This window comes from Cherax quadricarinatus, chromosome 65 (genome assembly GCF_038502225.1).
Source record: "Cherax quadricarinatus isolate ZL_2023a chromosome 65, ASM3850222v1, whole genome shotgun sequence".
Classification (NCBI taxonomy): domain Eukaryota; kingdom Metazoa; phylum Arthropoda; class Malacostraca; order Decapoda; family Parastacidae; genus Cherax; species Cherax quadricarinatus.
This window is the reverse complement of record NC_091356.1, coordinates 4,761,229-4,780,561: the sequence shown is the minus strand read 5'-3', so window position 1 is coordinate 4,780,561 and position 19,333 is coordinate 4,761,229. Positions and strand designations below refer to the sequence as shown.

At 42.3% G+C, this 19,333-nt stretch overlaps 1 protein-coding gene across 3 annotated transcripts in view; it reads right to left on the bottom strand.

The window, feature by feature from the left end:
• LOC128700576 (uncharacterized transmembrane protein DDB_G0289901-like) overlaps positions 1 to 19,333 on the bottom strand; it is a 91,902-nt gene that overhangs the window by 6,712 nt on the left and 65,857 nt on the right. For all 3 annotated transcript variants that reach the window (XM_070098883.1, XM_070098884.1, XM_070098885.1), the window contains 12 exons: positions 17,025 to 17,166; positions 16,668 to 16,798; positions 16,089 to 16,262; positions 13,628 to 13,734; positions 13,070 to 13,294; positions 11,161 to 12,152; positions 10,586 to 10,689; positions 9,746 to 10,040; positions 8,289 to 8,543; positions 7,420 to 7,642; positions 5,428 to 5,513; positions 3,556 to 3,698 (listed from right to left, as the gene is read on the bottom strand). In XM_070098883.1, the coding sequence (XP_069954984.1) occupies positions 3,556 to 3,698; positions 5,428 to 5,513; positions 7,420 to 7,642; positions 8,289 to 8,543; positions 9,746 to 10,040; positions 10,586 to 10,689; positions 11,161 to 12,152; positions 13,070 to 13,294; positions 13,628 to 13,734; positions 16,089 to 16,262; positions 16,668 to 16,798; positions 17,025 to 17,166 (2,877 nt within the window). The remainder of the gene's footprint in view (positions 1 to 3,555; positions 3,699 to 5,427; positions 5,514 to 7,419; positions 7,643 to 8,288; positions 8,544 to 9,745; positions 10,041 to 10,585; positions 10,690 to 11,160; positions 12,153 to 13,069; positions 13,295 to 13,627; positions 13,735 to 16,088; positions 16,263 to 16,667; positions 16,799 to 17,024; positions 17,167 to 19,333) is intronic.

Below are 19,333 nucleotides of genomic sequence, written 5' to 3'. Positions count from 1 at the left end.
CTAAGCCCTCAGAGGAGAGGTGATCACTTCACAACACTCTGCATCATTGTATTCCACCCATCTACATCTATATTCTCAAAACGCTGCCCTCTACATCATTTCTAAATATAAATTTACTCAATTTGAATCCAACGTCGATAGTTCTATCTTGGATAGATAATACAACACAAGAGATATATATATATACATATATATATATATATATATATATATATATATATATATATATATATATATATATATATATATATATATATACTTTTCTTTCTTTCAGCACACCGGCCGTATCCCACCGAGGCGGGGTGGCCCAAAAGCAAAAACGAAAGTTTCTCCTTTTACATTTAGTAATATATACGGGAGAAGGGGTTACTAGCCCCTTGCTCCCGGCATTTTAGTCTCCTCTTACAACACGCATGGCTTACAGAGGAAGAATTCTGTTCCACTTCCCCATGGAGATAAGAGGAAATAAACAAGAATAAGAACTAGAAAGAAAATAGAAGAAAACCCAGAGGGGGGTGTATATATATGCTTGTACATGTATGTGTAGTGTGACCTAAGTGTAAGTAGAAGTAGCAAGACGTACCTGAAATCTTGCATGTGTATGAGACAGACAAAAGACACCAGCAATCCTACCATCATGTAAAACAATTACAGGCTTTCGTTTTACACTCACTTGGCAGGACGGTAGTACCTCCCTGGGTGGTTGCTGTCTACCAACCTACTACCTATATATATACATATATATACACACACACACCTGTATATACACACACACAATTTCAACACAGTTAACTTATTCTCAGCCATATTAAATAGCATCACACTGTTAATGGTACACACTACCCACACACTGAAGACTTAAGACATATGTGCAACACTTGGGTATATTTATCGTACACATATGTGCAACACTTGGGTATATTTATCGTACACATATGTGCAACACTTGGGTATATTTATCGTACACATATGTGCAACACTTGGGTATATTTATCGTACACATATGTGCAACACTTGGGTATATTTATCGTACACATATGTGCAACACTTGGGTATATTTATCGTACACATATGTGCAACACTTGGGTATATTTATCGTACACATATGTGCAACACTTGGGTATATTTATCGTACACATATGTGCAACACGTAGGTATATTTATCCTGGAAACGATTCCTCTACACAGCAACATGCTTCTTCAGTTGAATACAAGCGACGTGTTAGTTTAAGTATTCCTCACCAGTCTTGGCTGGGAACGCTCCTAGTACAAAGTATTAAGTTTGTATATGCTCTCTAGTATACGGAGACGGATGACATAATACTTCTCGGTATGCTGGGAAACATACAGACAAGGATGAAGAAGTTAATGCTCTATACAGCCTTTGTCCTCTTTGTATGTTTGCCAGCACATTCATACATATGTATACTAAGTGCAACTGGGATTTTATATAAAAAATCGTGTATGCAAATGTTTCGTGACAGTCTATAAATCTAGTGGTAGTTGTGGTAGTGACAGTGGTAGTAGCTGTGGTAGCAATAGCACTATTACCACTTGTAGCACTGATAGTTGTGGTAGTAACAGTGGCAGTAGCTGTGGTAGCAATAGTCCCTACTACCACTGGTAGCACTGATAGTTGTGGTAGTAACAGTGGTAGTAGCTGTGGTAGCAATAGTCCCTACTACCACTGGTAGCACTGATAGTTGTGGTAGTAACAGTGGTAGTAGCTGTGGTAGCAATAGTCCCTACTACCACTGGTAGCACTGATAGTTGTGGTAGTAACAGTGGCAGTAGCTGTGGTAGCAATAGTCCCTACTACCACTGGTAGCACTGATAGTTGTGGTAGTAACAGTGGCAGTAGCTGTGGTAGCAATAGTCCCTACTACCACTGGTAGCACTGATAGTTGTGGTAGTAACAGTGGCAGTAGCTGTGGTAGCAATAGTCCCTACTACCACTGGTAGCACTGATAGTTGTGGTAGTAACAGTGGTAGTAGCTGTGGTAGCAATAGCAGTACTACCACTGGTAGCACTGGTAGTTGTGGTAGTAACAGTGGTAGTAGCTGTGGTAGTAACAGTGGTAGTAGCTGTGGTAGCAATAGTCCCTACTACCACTGGTAGCACTGATATTTGTTGTAGAAACAGTGGCAGTAGCTGTGGTAGCAATAGTCCCTACTACCACTGGTAGCACTGGTAGTTGCGGTAGTAACAGTGGTAGTAGCTGTGGTAGCAATAGCAGTACTACCACTGGTAGCACTGGTAGTTGAGGTAGTAACAGTGGTAGTAGCTGTGGTAACAATAGCAGTACTACCACTGGTAGCACTGGTAGTTGTGGTAGTAACAGTGGTAGTAGCTGTGGTAGCAATAGCAGTACTACCACTGGTAGTAGTGGTAATTGTGGAAGCAACCGTGGTAGCAGCTGTGGTAGCAATAGCACTACTAACACTGGTAGCACTGGTAGTAGTGGTAGTTGTGGTAGTAGTTGTGGTAGCAATAGCAATACTACCACTGGTAGCACTGATAGTAATGGTAGTTTTGGTAGTAGTTCTGGTAGCAATAGCAGTACTACTACTGGTAGCACTGGTAGTTGTGGTACTAACAGTGGTAGCAATAGCAGTACTACCACTTATAGCACTGGTAGTAGTGGTAGTAGTTGTGGTAGCAATAGCAGTACTATCACTGGTAGTAGTGGTAGTTGTGGTAACAATAGCAGTACTACCACTGGTACCACTGGTAGTAGTGGTAGTTGTGGTAGTAGTTATGGTAACAATAGCACTACTACCACTGGTAGCACTGGCAGTTGCGGTAGTAACAGTGGTAACAATAACACTACTACCACTGGTAGCACTGGTAGTTGCGGTAGTAACAGTGGTAACAATAACACTACTACCACTGGTAGCACTGGTAGTTGCGGTAGTAACAGTGGTAACAATAACACTACTACCACTGGTAGCACTGGTAGTTGCGGTAGTAACATTGGTAACAATAACACTACTAGACATACGTAGTAAGAAAGTAAATAACTGCCGATAATTTCAGAGAAGAGACAAGAATATTTGTGTCCATGGACCGTGATCACATCAAGTACGCGGTCCAAGGAACGAAACGTCTTCAACAAAGGCGTCCTAAGACAGAGTTTGTGTCCATTTCCTTCATTAAGTGTGACAGAGGACACTTGTGTACATTTCCGGATACTTATTAAAAGAAACATTTCGCCACGAGTTGCTTCATCAGTCCTTAAAGTTGATGCAACATTTGGGAAACTTTTTTGAAGAAACGTTTCACCAGCCAGTGGCTTCTTCAGTCCAAATACTCAGAAGAACGGTGGAAGATGAAGAGGAATTTTGAGGTAGTCAGTCCCTCAGACTCCTCCTCATCTTTAACCGTTCTTCTGCGTATTGGACTGAAAAAGCCACTGGATGGCGAAACGTTTCCTCCAGTTTCCTTCATTTACCTTCCTACCAAATCTGGAAATTCACAGGCGTTCTGCCTCCCACAGTCTGGCCGTATCATTTACGACCGCTGGTCGCAGCAGCAGCAGCTCGGGTTGCACTTACCAAGGATCCAGTAGACGGGTCTTCTTTTGTTGACTGACAGAGACTTCATGAAATCCTTTAGGGGATCCTGGAAGAAGGATGTGTCTTTCTTATCCTCGTCCAAATCAATCCCTGACATCAGGTTTACATCCTTCTGTGCTAACCTGTGTGAGTAGGAGCCCGGTTAAAATAGTTCAGACTAAGTTTACTATCATACAGCCTATTTCGTAGACTCAGGGTACTCAAGAATTATGCTTGCTCATGGAGCCTATTGAGTAGGCTTACTCGGTGATGAATAAATGAGAGTAATTGATTTTATTTAGTTTAAATTTATTATACGTTAAACACACCGAAGGCATATTCGAAATTTCGTGAACTGCAAAAAATTATATGTTAAATTCAAGGAATTAATGTGTTTTAATGATTTAATTAGTGCTAGAAATCATCCATAATGACACGAATGTAATCATACCGAACGGAAGTGGCTGATCAAGTGTAAACAGAGACCCTCTGTTCGGGAGTTCTTGATAGACGTCAGGTTAGGTAAGATGTGTCAGGAAACAGGACAAGTGCTTCCTGACGCGGGTCTTAGTCATATGATGACCTGCCACTGGAGTTTTTATTCTGGTTATCTGACCGAGGACTTCCACTGGCTTACCCCTCCACCCCTTTAAATATTATAATTATAATCATTTAATCTCTTGAGGTACACAGAGTTAGACCAGGCTGGACTGCACATGTTTTAGCAAGGTTAAGCCAGGCTGCTGAGTCAGTTTTGGTGCAGAATATACAAACAATACGTACCTCGGCGCTAGTTGGAGCATCATACACAACCAGACGACATTACGATAGAGGTGTTGTGCTTTATACAAATCACGTCAAAATCGCATCCAAACATTCTTACTCACGTTAGTGTCCAACTTTTTTGTAAAGTGACCTCAAGTGCTCACATCACAGACTACTTTTCAGTTTATAAATTATTCACAACTGACGAAATCGTAATTACAAGTTTGTAAACAAACTACGGAACGGGTGGGGTTTGATCCCATAGTGCGTTTTAAGACTTACTCGCCATAGGTTTAAATCCCACCCGTTCCGTGCTCTATTCACTACTATATTATGGTACTTTACGTATTATTTTTAAATTTAGGTCTTGTAACACATCAGCCGTCTCCCATCAAGGTTGGGCTACTCAAAAGAAAGGAAACGCATTCACCATTATTCTTTCAATCGCTGTATTGCCAGAACTGCTGGCAATATAGCATTACCAGTACAGTATTGCCAGAATGATGGTTCAAATGGCCCTCTGAACTGCATCATGGCCACTCCTTCAGGGTGCAGGTACTGTACTTCCCACCTCCGGCTGACCACCTTTCTCTGAATCCTTTCATAAACGTTATCTTTCTCACACTCCAACAGCACGTCAGACTACTCTCCAAAGAAGGAAAGTTTAAGCCTGAATATGTTTAACTTTAATCAATCACTGTAAAGTCTTTCCTAGATACTTTAAGCGCCTCGTGTATTTCTCCTTTAATCCTTATTTGTATTTTCCTGGTGCATCCTGTTAGCTTATTAATTAAATCAAACGTTATAAGTCTCTTTGTTGTGATGAATAGTTTAGTGGCAGGACAGGTGCAGAGGCAGGGTTTGGCAGGGGACTGGGGCTGGGTCAGGGGCTAGGGGCTGAGGTAGACACGTCAACATTGTATATCTACAGGCACGTGAAGGTAGACTAGCTGACGGCCCTTCAGACCACAACAACAACCACTCACCCTCGCTGCACTCACTGATCTGAGTGGACATTGCTTCTCACGTGCCAGAGACTACGGAGGAACCTCAAATAGAACCAGTTATCGCCCGGTAACAACAGTGGTGGCCACACCAACATCTTACCTGGAGCAGTACATATCATCAGTAGGACTGGGACCAGGTTTCTTGGTCAGTGCACACAGTGAATGCGGGTTAATTTCGTTCATCATCTGCCGGAGAAAATTATACCAATTTATACTATGCTCACACTGATAACTTCACAATAAATTAACCTGAAGATCAGTAAAGATGATCGTAAACTAAGAATATGCACCACAGTCTTGGTAAACAGGTTACTGTTGGAGCTGAAGAAGCCATATGGCTTGGCTTAGTGATTCCCAGTCAACTTTTTATTAATAATAGCTTAATAAAGACATTTAGGACATTTTATCAGGAAGCGTTTCGTCCGTTGATTTCTTTAACAATTCAATACGGAGAACAGAAAAACACCGAATGTAGATAATGAACAGAGGTCAGGTGAATCAAATGGGATCAGGTGAGATGAGGTTAGATGCCTGTGTATGATGCACCCTTTCATGTATCTTGTAGCAGAATACGACCGGTATATAGAGGATACATGGTACATTAAAACTTCCAGAGTAATGGGCCATTGTTTTGTATTGTATAGAGGACTAAGGCTACCTTAAGACAGCAAGTTTTCTTTCGCAGATTCCTCGTCTTCAGCAACGTCCTACTTTCTCTTCACTTCATTAAGTGTTCTTATGAGTCGTGTTGAACCGCACAAGCAGTGGCCTGGTTATCTCTGTCTCATGTATATTTGTGTTCCCTCAATCTCTGGTCCAAGTTTACTGGTGTATTTGACGGCATACACTTCATTATATCCTCACAACACGTAATAACATCCACTCCCGCCCTGGTTTCTGCCTCCCTCGTTTTGCTAACCAAGACAAGACGAGCCAGTGACAACATTCGGTTTGTGATTAGTAAGAACATGAGCAACATTACTGGCCTCTTTTGCCACTGGCAGAACAATATTATCTGGTTGGTTAACGTCGTCATGTGGCTGTGTTGATTAAGCCGTGTGCAAGCTTCCGTCATTCAGAGGTAAAACGGCAAATTCCAGTTGCTAAAATCATTCTCTAGGAAGCAATGGACTTTAAATTCCCATTCCCGGATGTCCTTCTAGCTATATGCGACGACGAACTTATCATCAAAGTAAACAGGAAATCCGCAAGCAAGGACGACCTGATATTTTTCCCTCTCAAAAATGACACTCTTACTACAAGAGACGTTGATATCAGGTTCTTTTTCACAGTCCATAGGATCTGCCGCCCATATTACCTCGAACAGAATCGTGACATTTTGAAAGCATTTATATGCCTCCAGTTTCCTTCACGTTTTATCTCTGACCACATGTTTCTTTGCATTATAAACGCAGCCACGAGAGAAAGTTTCCTTAGCCAGGTATGTCGTTCTGTCGGTAGGTGAGGTAGAAAGCAACATTCTCTCAAGTTGTAACAACAAACTGAACGTGGTCTCCACCAGCTCGTCACACACTAGGAAGGTCCTGTTTTTCTTACAGGAAAAAGTAAAACCATGGCAGGAATATGTGTTGTTTTGCGTGGTGGGTATGATATATATTTGGGCACAACATCCAGGAGCTTAGACCGGTGATTCAAGGAGCATAGCCACGCATGAAGCAAAGACCACCAGGCTGACGCTTGCATGGTCCATCACACTTACAAAGACACCTAAGGAAGTGGGGAAAAAGTTAGTTTGTGGCCCATGGAGAGTGATTTGCAGAAACTTCGCCGTCTTGAGGCAGCCATGGTCATAGGGTGCTAAACAGCAACCTAAAACTCTGGAAATTTTAGCACTTCAGCTGTTCATAATTCCACGGTCAACTCCCTCCTACCTACACCCACTCTGTTTACCACATTTTAACTTTGACCATTCTACTGTAGCTTCCTTCCTACCTATAAAGAAGAATGAGCTCAGCTACTAAAGAATTACTTGACATAATCACTTAGCATAAAATATAATAATATAGCAGACATTACACAGAAATTAAAATTACGAACAGAATATAAAACAATATACAATACAAATACGCACTCTTCTTATGAAGCTGATAATAACTGCTCTGTCTTTATTGATGACATCAATGTACTTGAGTGTAACATTGAGTAACACCTGCGCAGACTTCCTGTCTGTTATAGCATTCATCACCATTGTTGATACATTTGTCTTAATGAAGGCGGCCATAGCATCAGCCGTCGCCTGCGTCATGTTGGCCAGACTGTCAATGGTGGTCAACTGCGCGTCTTCAATGTATTCCCTGGAAGGAAGCAAGATTGACTTAAGATTTATAAAGAAATAATATAGTGTTTAACAATGCTACAGAAGCAAGATGTACACTTGAAAGGACTTTTTTTTTTTTATTCGCCGGTATTCTCCCGGCCCGGGTCTTTTCCAAGTAGTGGTGACCCGGCCTTGGCTCCCTATCTGGGGAGTGTCTCGAGACCTAAGTCTCCCATGGGAGGAGGTACAAGTACCCCCTCATCTTTGGGACCAACTGTCCCCAGGCCTAGCCACATTCCCCGTCCTCACGGGGCTCGTAGATTGAAAGAACTTTGGTCTCCCGTGTGTGTCTCACAGATGCGTGTTTCTCTTAGTGTATCTAGACAAGTTTATATTACTCTTTTGTTATAGGAATTAACTTTATGTTGATGTCAATATACTGGTATAGAAAAATATTTAAGAGAAATAATTTAAACTATGCAAAAGAATGACAATCTTGATTCACAGATTCTTGATGCTGTGATAAAGATTTGATAAATCCCACTATGTGGGCGAAACGTAGTCAATAAATCACATTATATTGCTTTTATATTTATTTTTCCTAGGAATACCTAACCTAATAATGAATTCCAAGAGTGGCTGATGCATTGTTGACATGCTAGGTGCTACTTAGCAATACTTACTCTATCGCCGAGAAGGCTCCCACTTTCATTAAGACTCTCCCAAACTTAGCAAATTTTTTCATCTGGTTGGTGGTTATCAAGGTGTAGATGTCCTTGATGGCCTGGCGGGTTGAGAGCGGCAGGAAGCTCAGCTCCACCATGTCTTCAGGCGCCGCACCGCTGGCTAGTCTCAGCTCCACCTTCTTCAGTAACATCATCATCATTCTGTCTCTATGGCCGCCGCCCCCTTTGCCGCCGCCGCCGCTGCCGCCAAACCTATTTCAAAAATAACCCGAAGTTTAGAGAAGAATTTATGTTACTCGTGTAACACAGAATTATATTTTATTCACTTGTTTATATTAATTTATGTGAAATATTTTTGCGAAAAAAAAGTCTGAGAATATGCAACTTAATTTAGTAGCAGGAAATAAGTTCTATGAAATTAAAAATCCCCCCAAAAATACCATTGAGAAAAGATCCACATGGAGTCAGTGTAATAATAATATAATAATAATCTTTATTTCTACCAGTACATGATACAGCTTATAAAGACCATAGCCGACATCAATAATATACTGTTATATAGAATGCCCCTGGTTATACAGAGCATTTCGAACAACCTAGGTTAATTTTATCCCCAGGATGCGACCCATACCAGTCGGCTAACACCCAGGTACCTACTTACTGCTAGGTGAACAAGGGCAGCAGGTATCTTAAGGAAACACGCCCCAGCGTTTCCTCCCGTACCGGGGATCGAACCACGGAACCTCTGTGAGCTGAGTGCGCTACCAACCGAGCTACGGAACACCGTAGTTAAAATTGCTTTCAACTGTTGCAGCAACTTAGATAACGAGAGTCACACAGGATGCCTTCACCTGCCTCAACAACACTTGGCTAGAAAAAAATACAGCTACCACATAGTTAATATGTGCTGTTTAACCCGTACGGGCTAAGAGCTTCCCCATGATTCTAGTAATCATAAATACTGGTCTATATGACTAAAGTCTCAAGCGGCCAATACTGGACATCATGTGTCAGTGCTGGACATCATGTGTCAGTGCTGGACATCATGTGTCAGTGCTGGACATCATGTGTCAGTGCTGGACATCATGTGTCAGTACTGGACATCATGTGTCAGTGCTGGACATCATGTGTCAGTGCTGGACATCATGTGTCAGTGCTGGACATCATGTGTCAGTGCTGGACATCATGTGTCAGTGCTGGACATCATGTGTCAGTGCTGGACATCATGTGTCAGTGCTGGACATCATGTGTCAGTGCTGGACATCATGTGCCAAAGTTTAAAAAGACATCTTGTATCTGTGTACACACTTTATATTATTCTTAAAGTCACAAAAAAAACTGATAAGTATGGGTACACTTCAGAACAAAATCATAATATCAGAAATCACAATTTTCAAAAAATTATGCAAGTCATTCTCCCCTCCCTAAAAAAATTAAAATTTAAAGATATTCACCGAGGACCACGTCCGCGTTGTCTTCCCCTGGGACCGTAGCCATTATCAGGAGGTCCGGGATACTGTCTTGAAGAGTAGCCGAAGTTATTTCTATCATCTCCGTTTTCTCGACTATCGAAGTTTTCCTCATCTGAGTTGTTATCACCGCCGGAAAAGTCTTCTGAGCTTGAGAAGTCTTCCGTGCTCGCTCCATCGTCGTCTCCCGTGTCATAGTAATCTGTTTCTTCCATATTCGAGTGATATTTATGTCTTCTTCGGCCATTCCAGGTTCTGTTACGTATTCCAGTTCCATCTTCTGAAGATGAAAAAATGGAAAAATACATTGACTTTTTAGGAAATTATATAGCACGAGCCAGGAACCATTTAGTAAACACCTCTATTAGGAGTTTATTGAAACTAATGCCGACTATCAGCGTTTGTCTGGCGACTGAATGACCCGAGTTTGAATCCAGGGCAAGACAAGCCATGTGATCAACTCTAACATCTGTTGTCCTGTTCACCTAGCACATCATAGATGTCTAGGAGTTAGTTAAATCTCGTGGGTCACATCTGAGGAAAGAGGACCTAGAAACTTTCAGGAAAATATACCACTGTCTTTGGTTTGTGTTATCCTGGCTTATTAACCCTCCGAAAGTTATCATACACTATGTAGTTATTATTGTAGAGTCTGTGGAGTATGTTATCGTTCATTCTGTCAAATTATTGTACCTTGTCAAAAAAATAATTGTACATTGCCAATCAGTTAATATTATTCATTATATCAGATTGTTACTCTTGTCAAGTTAATATTGTACTTTCTGTCAAATTATTATTGATCATTCTATCCAGTTATTTTCGTACCTTGTGTCCAGTTATATGAGTCTCCGAAGCGACGACTGACACCTTCCCTCCTCCTGGCACTCGTGGTGTAACTGGTGTCTGAATGTTCGTGGTCTCCCTCGGCCCTGTGTCAATGAGAGAAGAAAGTCTGATGGGACCTAGACACGGTAGGCAAAGAAAGGAATATAACATCACTAGACTTGAAAGTTCACAATCTTGGACGACAAAATTCTTCCTCGGTACCTCACATAGGTTCTTTATGTCAAGGAATCGGCCACATCCCACCGAGGCAGGGTGACCTAAAAAGACAAACAAAAGCTTCTCTTTTAAACTTTAGTGATTTATACAGGAGAAAAGGTTACTAACCGCTTGCTTCCTGCATTTTATTCCCCTCTTACGACACTCATGGCTTATGGAGTAAGAATTCTGCTCCACTCTCCCATGGATCTTACGACACGCATGGCTTACGGAGGAAGAATTCTGTTCCACTCTCCTATGGAGTTACATAGCTTATGTAGGTTTAAAAAACTAATCTTTCTCTGTATTGTGTTGGTGTAATGATCGCTAAGCGACTTGACAGAATGAAGAAGACTCACCCCTGAGCTTCGCTGATGTGACGCAGTCCACCGCCCGTTTGTCCCCGGGGCGCCGTCTGCCTCTTTGACCGAGATGGCGCTCCATTATTAAATGATCCTGGTCCACCAGGTGGTCCATTTCCACCGGATGATCCCCATCCATTAGACTGCCCATTTCCACCGGATGATCCCCAGCCATTAGATTGCCCATTTCCACCGGATGATCCCCATCCATTAGATTGCCCATTTCCACTGGATGATCCCCATCCATTAGATTGCCCATTTCCACCGGATGATCCCCATCCATTAGATTGCCCATTTCCACTGGATGATCCCCATCCATTAGATTGCCCATTTCCACCTGATGGTCCCCAGCCATTAGATGGTCCATTTCCATCGGATGGTCCATTTCCATCGGATGGTCCATTTCCACCGGATGATCCCCATCCATTAGATTGCCCATTTCCACTGGATGATCCCCATCCATTAGATTGCCCATTTCCACCTGATGGTCCCCAGCCATTAGATGGTCCATTTCCATCGGATGGTCCATTTCCATCGGATGGTCCATTTCCACCGGATGATCCCCATGAATTAGATGGTCCATTTCCACCAAATGATTCTGGTCCACCATACGATCCCATTCCATCTGGTGGTCCATTTCCACCAAATGATCCCGGTCCACCAAACGATCCCCATCTATTTGGTCGTCCATTTCTGCCAAATGGTCCCATTCCATCAGGTGGTCCCATACCACCAAATGGCCCGCTTCCACCAGATAAGCCCATTCCACCAAACAGTTCAAATTCTCCAAACGAACCCATCCCCCCGGAACAAATGAGCGAAGCCCTGGGTCCGAACTGATGTCTCATCATGTGGTTGATGTTCATGGCCAGCATCTTGAGGGCCAGGTAGCGTAGGACGCCATCCTTCATCATGGCTTGGCCCGTCAGATCACTGACAAGACTCAGTATCTGAAGTACTTGCTTGTGATCTTGCGTCTCGTTTGCAGTCTGTCGACATCAACGTTATGATTAAATGCAGGTGGGAGGCTGGAGGGAGGTTGAAAGGAAGCCGGAGGGAGGCTGGAGAGAGGCTGGAGGGAGGCTGGATTGATGGAAGCTGGAGGGAGACTGGAGGAAGGCTGGAGAGAGGGTGGAGGGAGGCCGGAAGGAGCCTGGAGAGAGGCTGGAGGGAAGCTGGAGAGAGGCTAGAGGTAGGGAGGTTATAGGGAGGCATTTCACCCTCAACGAGGTACCTGTGATACGACTGTGACTTGTTTTTAGGGGTTTAGTATCATCGGGGCTAAGACTGTAGCATCAGACATACTCAGGCCAAGTTACCCTAGCGTCATTCTACATCGATGCAACAACGAATATGCATGCATAATCCTACTCTTTATTATTCATGACACTTGTGGTCAAACTGATTCTATTACACAAAGTTTTGCTCCAAGATTAGCAAAAAGTTGTAGATTTGAAGTCTTGTTCTGTTATGTGTTTGAATTTCCAATTATTTTCGCTAATGGCTTTCTTTGTGCTTAAGAGTGTTTTCCTACATGTAAACTGCACATTATATACCAAGTAAAGAAATCAATTTTTGTATTTGAACTTGAAATATTGACTAAAAATGTAGCTAGGTCACATAAACATGTTAAAAAATGTACAGAGAGAAAAAAAACAAGGAAAATACTTTATTTTTAATGGTCAACTTGACCTCAAGAAAAATCAGATTACGGATTAAACCTAAGATCGTTGGGATCAATAAAAAAAATCATAATATTGGAGAAATAATTTCAAATTTGTTTTCTTTGGCTCTTAAGATTTTATTGAGAGACACATTCTGACAATATAGCTTCTAGGTGACTAATGAATCAGAATCACAAACTAAGATTCTAGACACGAGTGGTAACCACAGACCTGACACTTACTGGCATATTTAGCTGCTGCATATCTGCCAGGAGAGTGTCTACCACTCTCTTAGCCGCCATTATAAGTGAGGCATTGCTTGCAGCAGTATCGTTGAAGGTTCCTGAGGGACACAGACCGAGAACCTCGAGTCTGACGGTGCGGTCGCTGGCCCAGTTGTACTGCATCGATCTCACCTCCACTTCCAACTTGGACGCGGAAACGATGCCTCGCTTGTGTCCCTTGCCCTAGCACAATGATCAAATTATTAGCTGTTGTGACTAATATATGTGTTATTAGTACCAGATTGTAATATGTAATTACTACCAATGAATAATAACCCATCAGAAGAGCTTGAGAGTGCTGCCTGATTCAGTGTATGAAAGAAAAACATTATAATGGCGCTGTGATTAATGTATCCGGTCCCATCTTCGAGCACCCCTATGTTCTCATATTTTCATTTGAGTGTAAAACCTTTCTGGGTCGGGACAGAGGATGCTTAGCCAGTTTACGAGTCATCATGCGTGTGTCAGGAGACACGTGTTTCCTGACGAGAAAAACATAACGTCCATCAAACTGACCTTATACAAGTAGCCAGCAGGACGCTTGTTATCCTTCACTAAAAACATAGCGTCCTTCCCATCGCTATCCATGTCTGGTATAATCTCACACACGCTTCCCTGTGTGTCTGTAAAATCACAACATTTACAGGAACTTCAGAAAAGATAATTCCTCCGGAGGGAAGGAAGTTATAAGAGTTACAAAATATTTTGAATTATGAGGCCATTCACCACTTTAGATATTTAAAAGTTATATACATACATACAAACCATCATTAGCAAAAGAAAAAGTATAATGAAATATATATATATATATATATATATATATATATATATATATATATATATATATATATATATATATATTGATGGGATTGATGGGATAAAGATAGAAATGTTAAAAGCAGGTGGGGATATAGTTTTGGAGTGGTTGGTGCAATTATTTAATAAATGTATGGAAGAGGGTAAGGTACCTAGGGATTGGCAGAGAGCATGCATAGTTCCTTTGTATAAAGGCAAAGGGGACAAAAGAGAGTGCAAAAATTATAGGGGGGTAAGTCTGTTGAGTATACCTGGTAAGGTGTATGGTAGAGTTATTATTGAAAGAAATAAGAGTAAGACGGAGAATAGGATAGCAGATGAACAAGGAGGCTTTAGGAAAGGTAGGGGGTGTGTGGACCAGGTGTTTACAGTGAAACATATAAGTGAACAGTATTCAGATAAGGCTAAAGAGGTTTTTGTGGCATTTATGGATTTGGAAAAGGCGTATGACAGGGTGGATAGGGGGGCAATGTGGCAGATGTTGCAAGTGTATGGTGTAGGAGGTAGGTTTCTGAAAGCAGTGAAGAGTTTTTACGAGGATAGTGAGGCTCAAGTTAGAGTATGTAGGAAAGAGGGAAATTATTTCCCAGTAAAAGTAGGCCTTAGACAAGGATGTGTGATGTCACCATGGTTGTTTAATATATTTATAGATGGGGTTGTAAGAGAAGTAAATGCGAGGGTATTGGCAAGAGGCGTGGAGTTAAAAGATAAAGAATCACACATAAAGTGGGAGTTGTCACAGCTGCTCTTTGCTGATGACACTGTGCTCTTGGGAGATTCTGAAGAGAAGTTGCAGAGATTGGTGGATGAATTTGGTAGGGTGTGCAAAAGGAGAAAATTAAAAGTGAATACAGGAAAGAGTAAGGTTATGAGGATAACAAAAAGATTAGGTGATGAAAGATTGGATATCAGATTGGAGGGAGAGAGTATGGAGGAGGTGAATGTATTCAGATATTTGGGAGTGGACGTGTCAGCGGATGGGTCTATGAAAGATGAGGTCAATCATAGAATTGATGACGGGAAAAGGGTGAGAGGTGCACTTAGGAGTCTGTGGAGACAAAGAACTTTGTCCTTGGAGGCAAAGAGGGGAATGTATGAGAGTATAGTTTTGCCAACGCTCTTATATGGGTGTGAAGCATGGGTGATGAATGTTGCAGCGAGGAGAAGGCTGGAGGCAGTGGAGATGTCATGTCTGAGGGCAATGTGTGGTGTGAATATAATGCAGAGAATTCGTAGTTTGGAAGTTAGGAGGAGGTGCGGGATTACCAAAACTGTTGCCCAGAGGGCTGAGGAAGGGTTGTTGAGGTGGTTCGGACATGTAGAGAGAATGGAGCGAAACAGAATGACTTCAAGAGTGTATCAGTCTGTAGTGGAAGGAAGGCGGGGTAGGGGTCGGCCTAGGAAAGGTTGGAGGGAGGGGGTAAAGGAGGTTTTGTGTGCGAAGGGCTTGGACTTCCAGCAGGCATGCGTGAGCGTGTTTGATAGGAGTGAATGGAGACAAATGGTTTTTAATACTTGACGTGCTGTTGGAGTGTGAGCAAAGTAACATTTATGAAGGGATTCAGGGAAACCGGCAGGCCGGACTTGAGTCCTGGAGATGGGAAGTACAGTGCCTGCACTCTGAAGGACGGGTGTTAATGTTGCAGTTTAAAAACTGTAGTGTAAAGCACCCTTCTGGCAAGACAGTGATGGAGTGAATGATGGTGAAAGTTTTTCTTTTTCGGGCCACCCTGCCTTGGTGGTAATCAGCCAGTGTGATAATATAAATATATATATATATATATATATATATATATATATATATATATATATATATATATATATATATATATATATATATATATATATATACCATTCTCTCGGACGAGCACAGCAAAAATAGTGCAATCATATGCAGTTTAAAAAGCATCAGTCAAAAGACATTCAATATCCATCTCCAAAACAATCACCTAAAATGTCCCCGAGGTCCCTACAGGATCACCTTCTGCAGCCTCAATATAATCATTACCCCCGAGTTATAGTTTGATCCCTGAAGATACATGTAGTAGAGTACAAACTGATGAGGTGAGTTAACACACACACACACACACACACCACAAAAGCATTAACATCCATCACTCACGACACTTTTAACATAAGCGACGTCACTATCTGTACTGACCGTCAGAGCAGGTGAAGTCGATAGGAAACATGGCGATGTTGTTATCTCTGTTGATGTCGCTGGTCTTGGCGTAGGGGTCGATGAGAAGTATAAGGATGCCTGTCATGCAAGGCAGCTTGGACGGTCCTGTTAGCATGGTCAAATCCACTTCAATGCTGTCGTTCGCCTTCAGAACTGCAGGAAGATAAGGGATGAGGGTGTGAGATGCTGAGACGAGAGTGTAAGATGCTGAGACGAGAGTGTAAGATGCTGAGACGAGAGTGTAAGATGCTGAGACGAGAGTGTAAGATGCTGAGACGAGAGTGTAAGATGCTGAGACGAGAGTGTAAGATGCTGAGACGAGAGTGTAAGATGCTGAGACGAGAGTGTAAGATGCTGAGACGAAAATATGAGATGAATTTGGTGAGTGGCTTTGGCAATACTAAATTTTCCCTACAATAGTAATAATACTGACCTAATTTACCCTTCCAAGAATAATACTGACCTATTTTCCCTTACAATATTAATAATACTGACCTGATTTCCCCTTACAAGAATAATACTAACCATATTTTCCCTTAAAATAGTACTAATACTGACCTAATGAGACTTGATTCTGGTCATCAACCATCAAGGTCTCCCAGCCTGGAAGACGCACCACACCGTCGTTACCGAATGCTTCGATCATGATGTTCATCGCTGTGAACTGCACCATGGCGTCCTGCGGTCCACTGCGCAGAAAAAAAGATTGATCATCACATGCCAATCGTCTTCTCGTTATTATTCTGGTAACACACAAAAAGAAATGCTGAACCAGTTCTAAGTATTCAAGTACTGAACTTGGAAGAATCACGAATTGTGTACACACACAACAAGATAAAGTCATGGAGAACAAGGTAACGTCATGGAGATCAAGACAAAGTCATGGAGATCAAGCTAGGTGGAAGGAGGACTCACCTTTGGAAGCTATTGGAGAAGAGGTAGCGACTGTACCAGTCAGGTTCTCTGAAGGCCACGAAGGCAGCCACCTCCGGAGCGTTGAGCACTGACGTGTTCAGCATGTCAGTCTCACCCCAGTTGACAATATTCAGTACCATACCTGTGCACACAAATATGCGAATATATATAAATATATATATATATTTTTTAACAAGTCGGCCGTCTCCCACCGAGGCAGGGTGACCCAAAAAAGAAAGAAAATCCCCAAAAAGAAAATACTTTCATCATCATTCAACACTTTCATCTCACTCACACATAATCACTGTTTTTGCAGAGGTGCTCAGAACACAACATATATATATATGTACTCACCTATTTGTACTCACCTATTTGTGGTTGCAGGGGTCGAGTCATAGCTCCTGGACCCGCCTCTTCACTGATTGCTACTAGGTCCTCTCTCTCCCTGCTCCATGAGCTTTATCATACCTCGCCTTAAAACTATGTATGGTTCCCGCCTCCACTACTTCACTTTCTAGGCTATTCCACGGCTTGACTACTCTACATGTGTGTGTGTGTGTGTGTGTGTGTGTGTGTGTGTGTGTGTGTGTGTGTGTGTGTGTGTGTGTGTGTGTGTGTGTGTGTGTGTGTGTGTGTGTGTGCAGTCTAAGCTATTTTTTTTTCTTTTAACAAGTCTTCTCCTGTTCCCTAGCCTTCTTATTCTCTTCTTTGACTTAGCTAAAAACATTCACTTTCATTGATGCCAGCCAGAGAACAATGTGCCAACCCATCAATGCCAGTTGGCACTGCAATATGAGCAGGAATCTCTCTCTCTCAACAGTTACTTTAGTAACAATGGAGATAAAGAGTAAAAAGGTACAATACAACGACTGGAACAATTCACAAATAACCCGCTCATAGGAGAATGAAACTTAGGCCGACGTTTGGATCCGAAGTGAACCATTAACTAGTCACACAGAAGCGTGAAGAGAAGGGAGACAGTATATATAAGAGAGGGGGCGGTGACGGGAATCCAGAAGGCAGTAGTAAAATAGTCGAAGTCAAGGAAATGAACGAAGGTCCTCGCAAGTCAGGAGTTAGTCCAGTATTTCTTCTCTGTACGCCTAATGTACACACAGTACACACCATGTACGCCCAAAGTACACACAGTACACACAGTACACACAGTACACACCATGTACGCCCAAAGTACACACAGTACACACCATGTACGCCTAAAGTACACACAGTACACACAGTACACACCATGTACGCCTAATGTACACACAGTACACACCATGTACGCCTAATGTACACACAGTACACACCATGTACGCCTAAAGTACACACAGTACACACCATGTACGCCCAAAGTACACACAGTACACACCATGTACGCCCAAAGTACACACAGTACACACCATGTACGCCAAAAGTACACACAGTACACACAGTACACACCATGTACGCCTAATGTACACACAGTACACACCATGTACGCCTAATGTACACACAGTACACACCATGTACGCCTAAAGTACACAGTACACACCATGTACGCCTAAAGTACACACAGTACACACCATGTACGCCCAAAGTACACACAGTACACACCATGTACGCCTAAAGTACACACAGTACACACCATGTACGCCTAAAGTACACACAGTACACACCATGTACGCCTAAAGTACACACAGTACACACAGTACACACCATGTACGCCTAAAGTACACACAGTACACACAGTACACACAGTACACACCATGTACGCCTAAAGTACACACAGTACACACCATGCACGCCTAAAGTACACACAGTACACACAGTACACACAGTACACACCATGTACGCCTAATGTACACACAGTACACACCATGTACGCCTAAAGTACACACAGTACACACAGTACACACCATGTACGCCTAATGTACACACAGTACACACCATGTACGCCTAAAGTACACACAGTACACACAGTACACACCAGGTACGCCTAAAGTACACACAATACACACAGTACACACCAGGTACGCCTAAAGTACACACAGTACACACCATGTACGCCTAATGTACACACAGTACACACAGTACACACCATGTACGCCTAAAGTACACACAGTACACATCATGTACGCCTAAAGTACACACAGTACACACAGTACACACCATGTACGCCTAAAGTACACACAGTACACACAGTACACATCATGTACGCCTAAAGTACACACAGTACACACAGTACACACCATGTACGCCTAAAGTACACACAGTACACACAGTACACATCATGTACGCCTAAAGTACACACAGTACACACAGTACACACA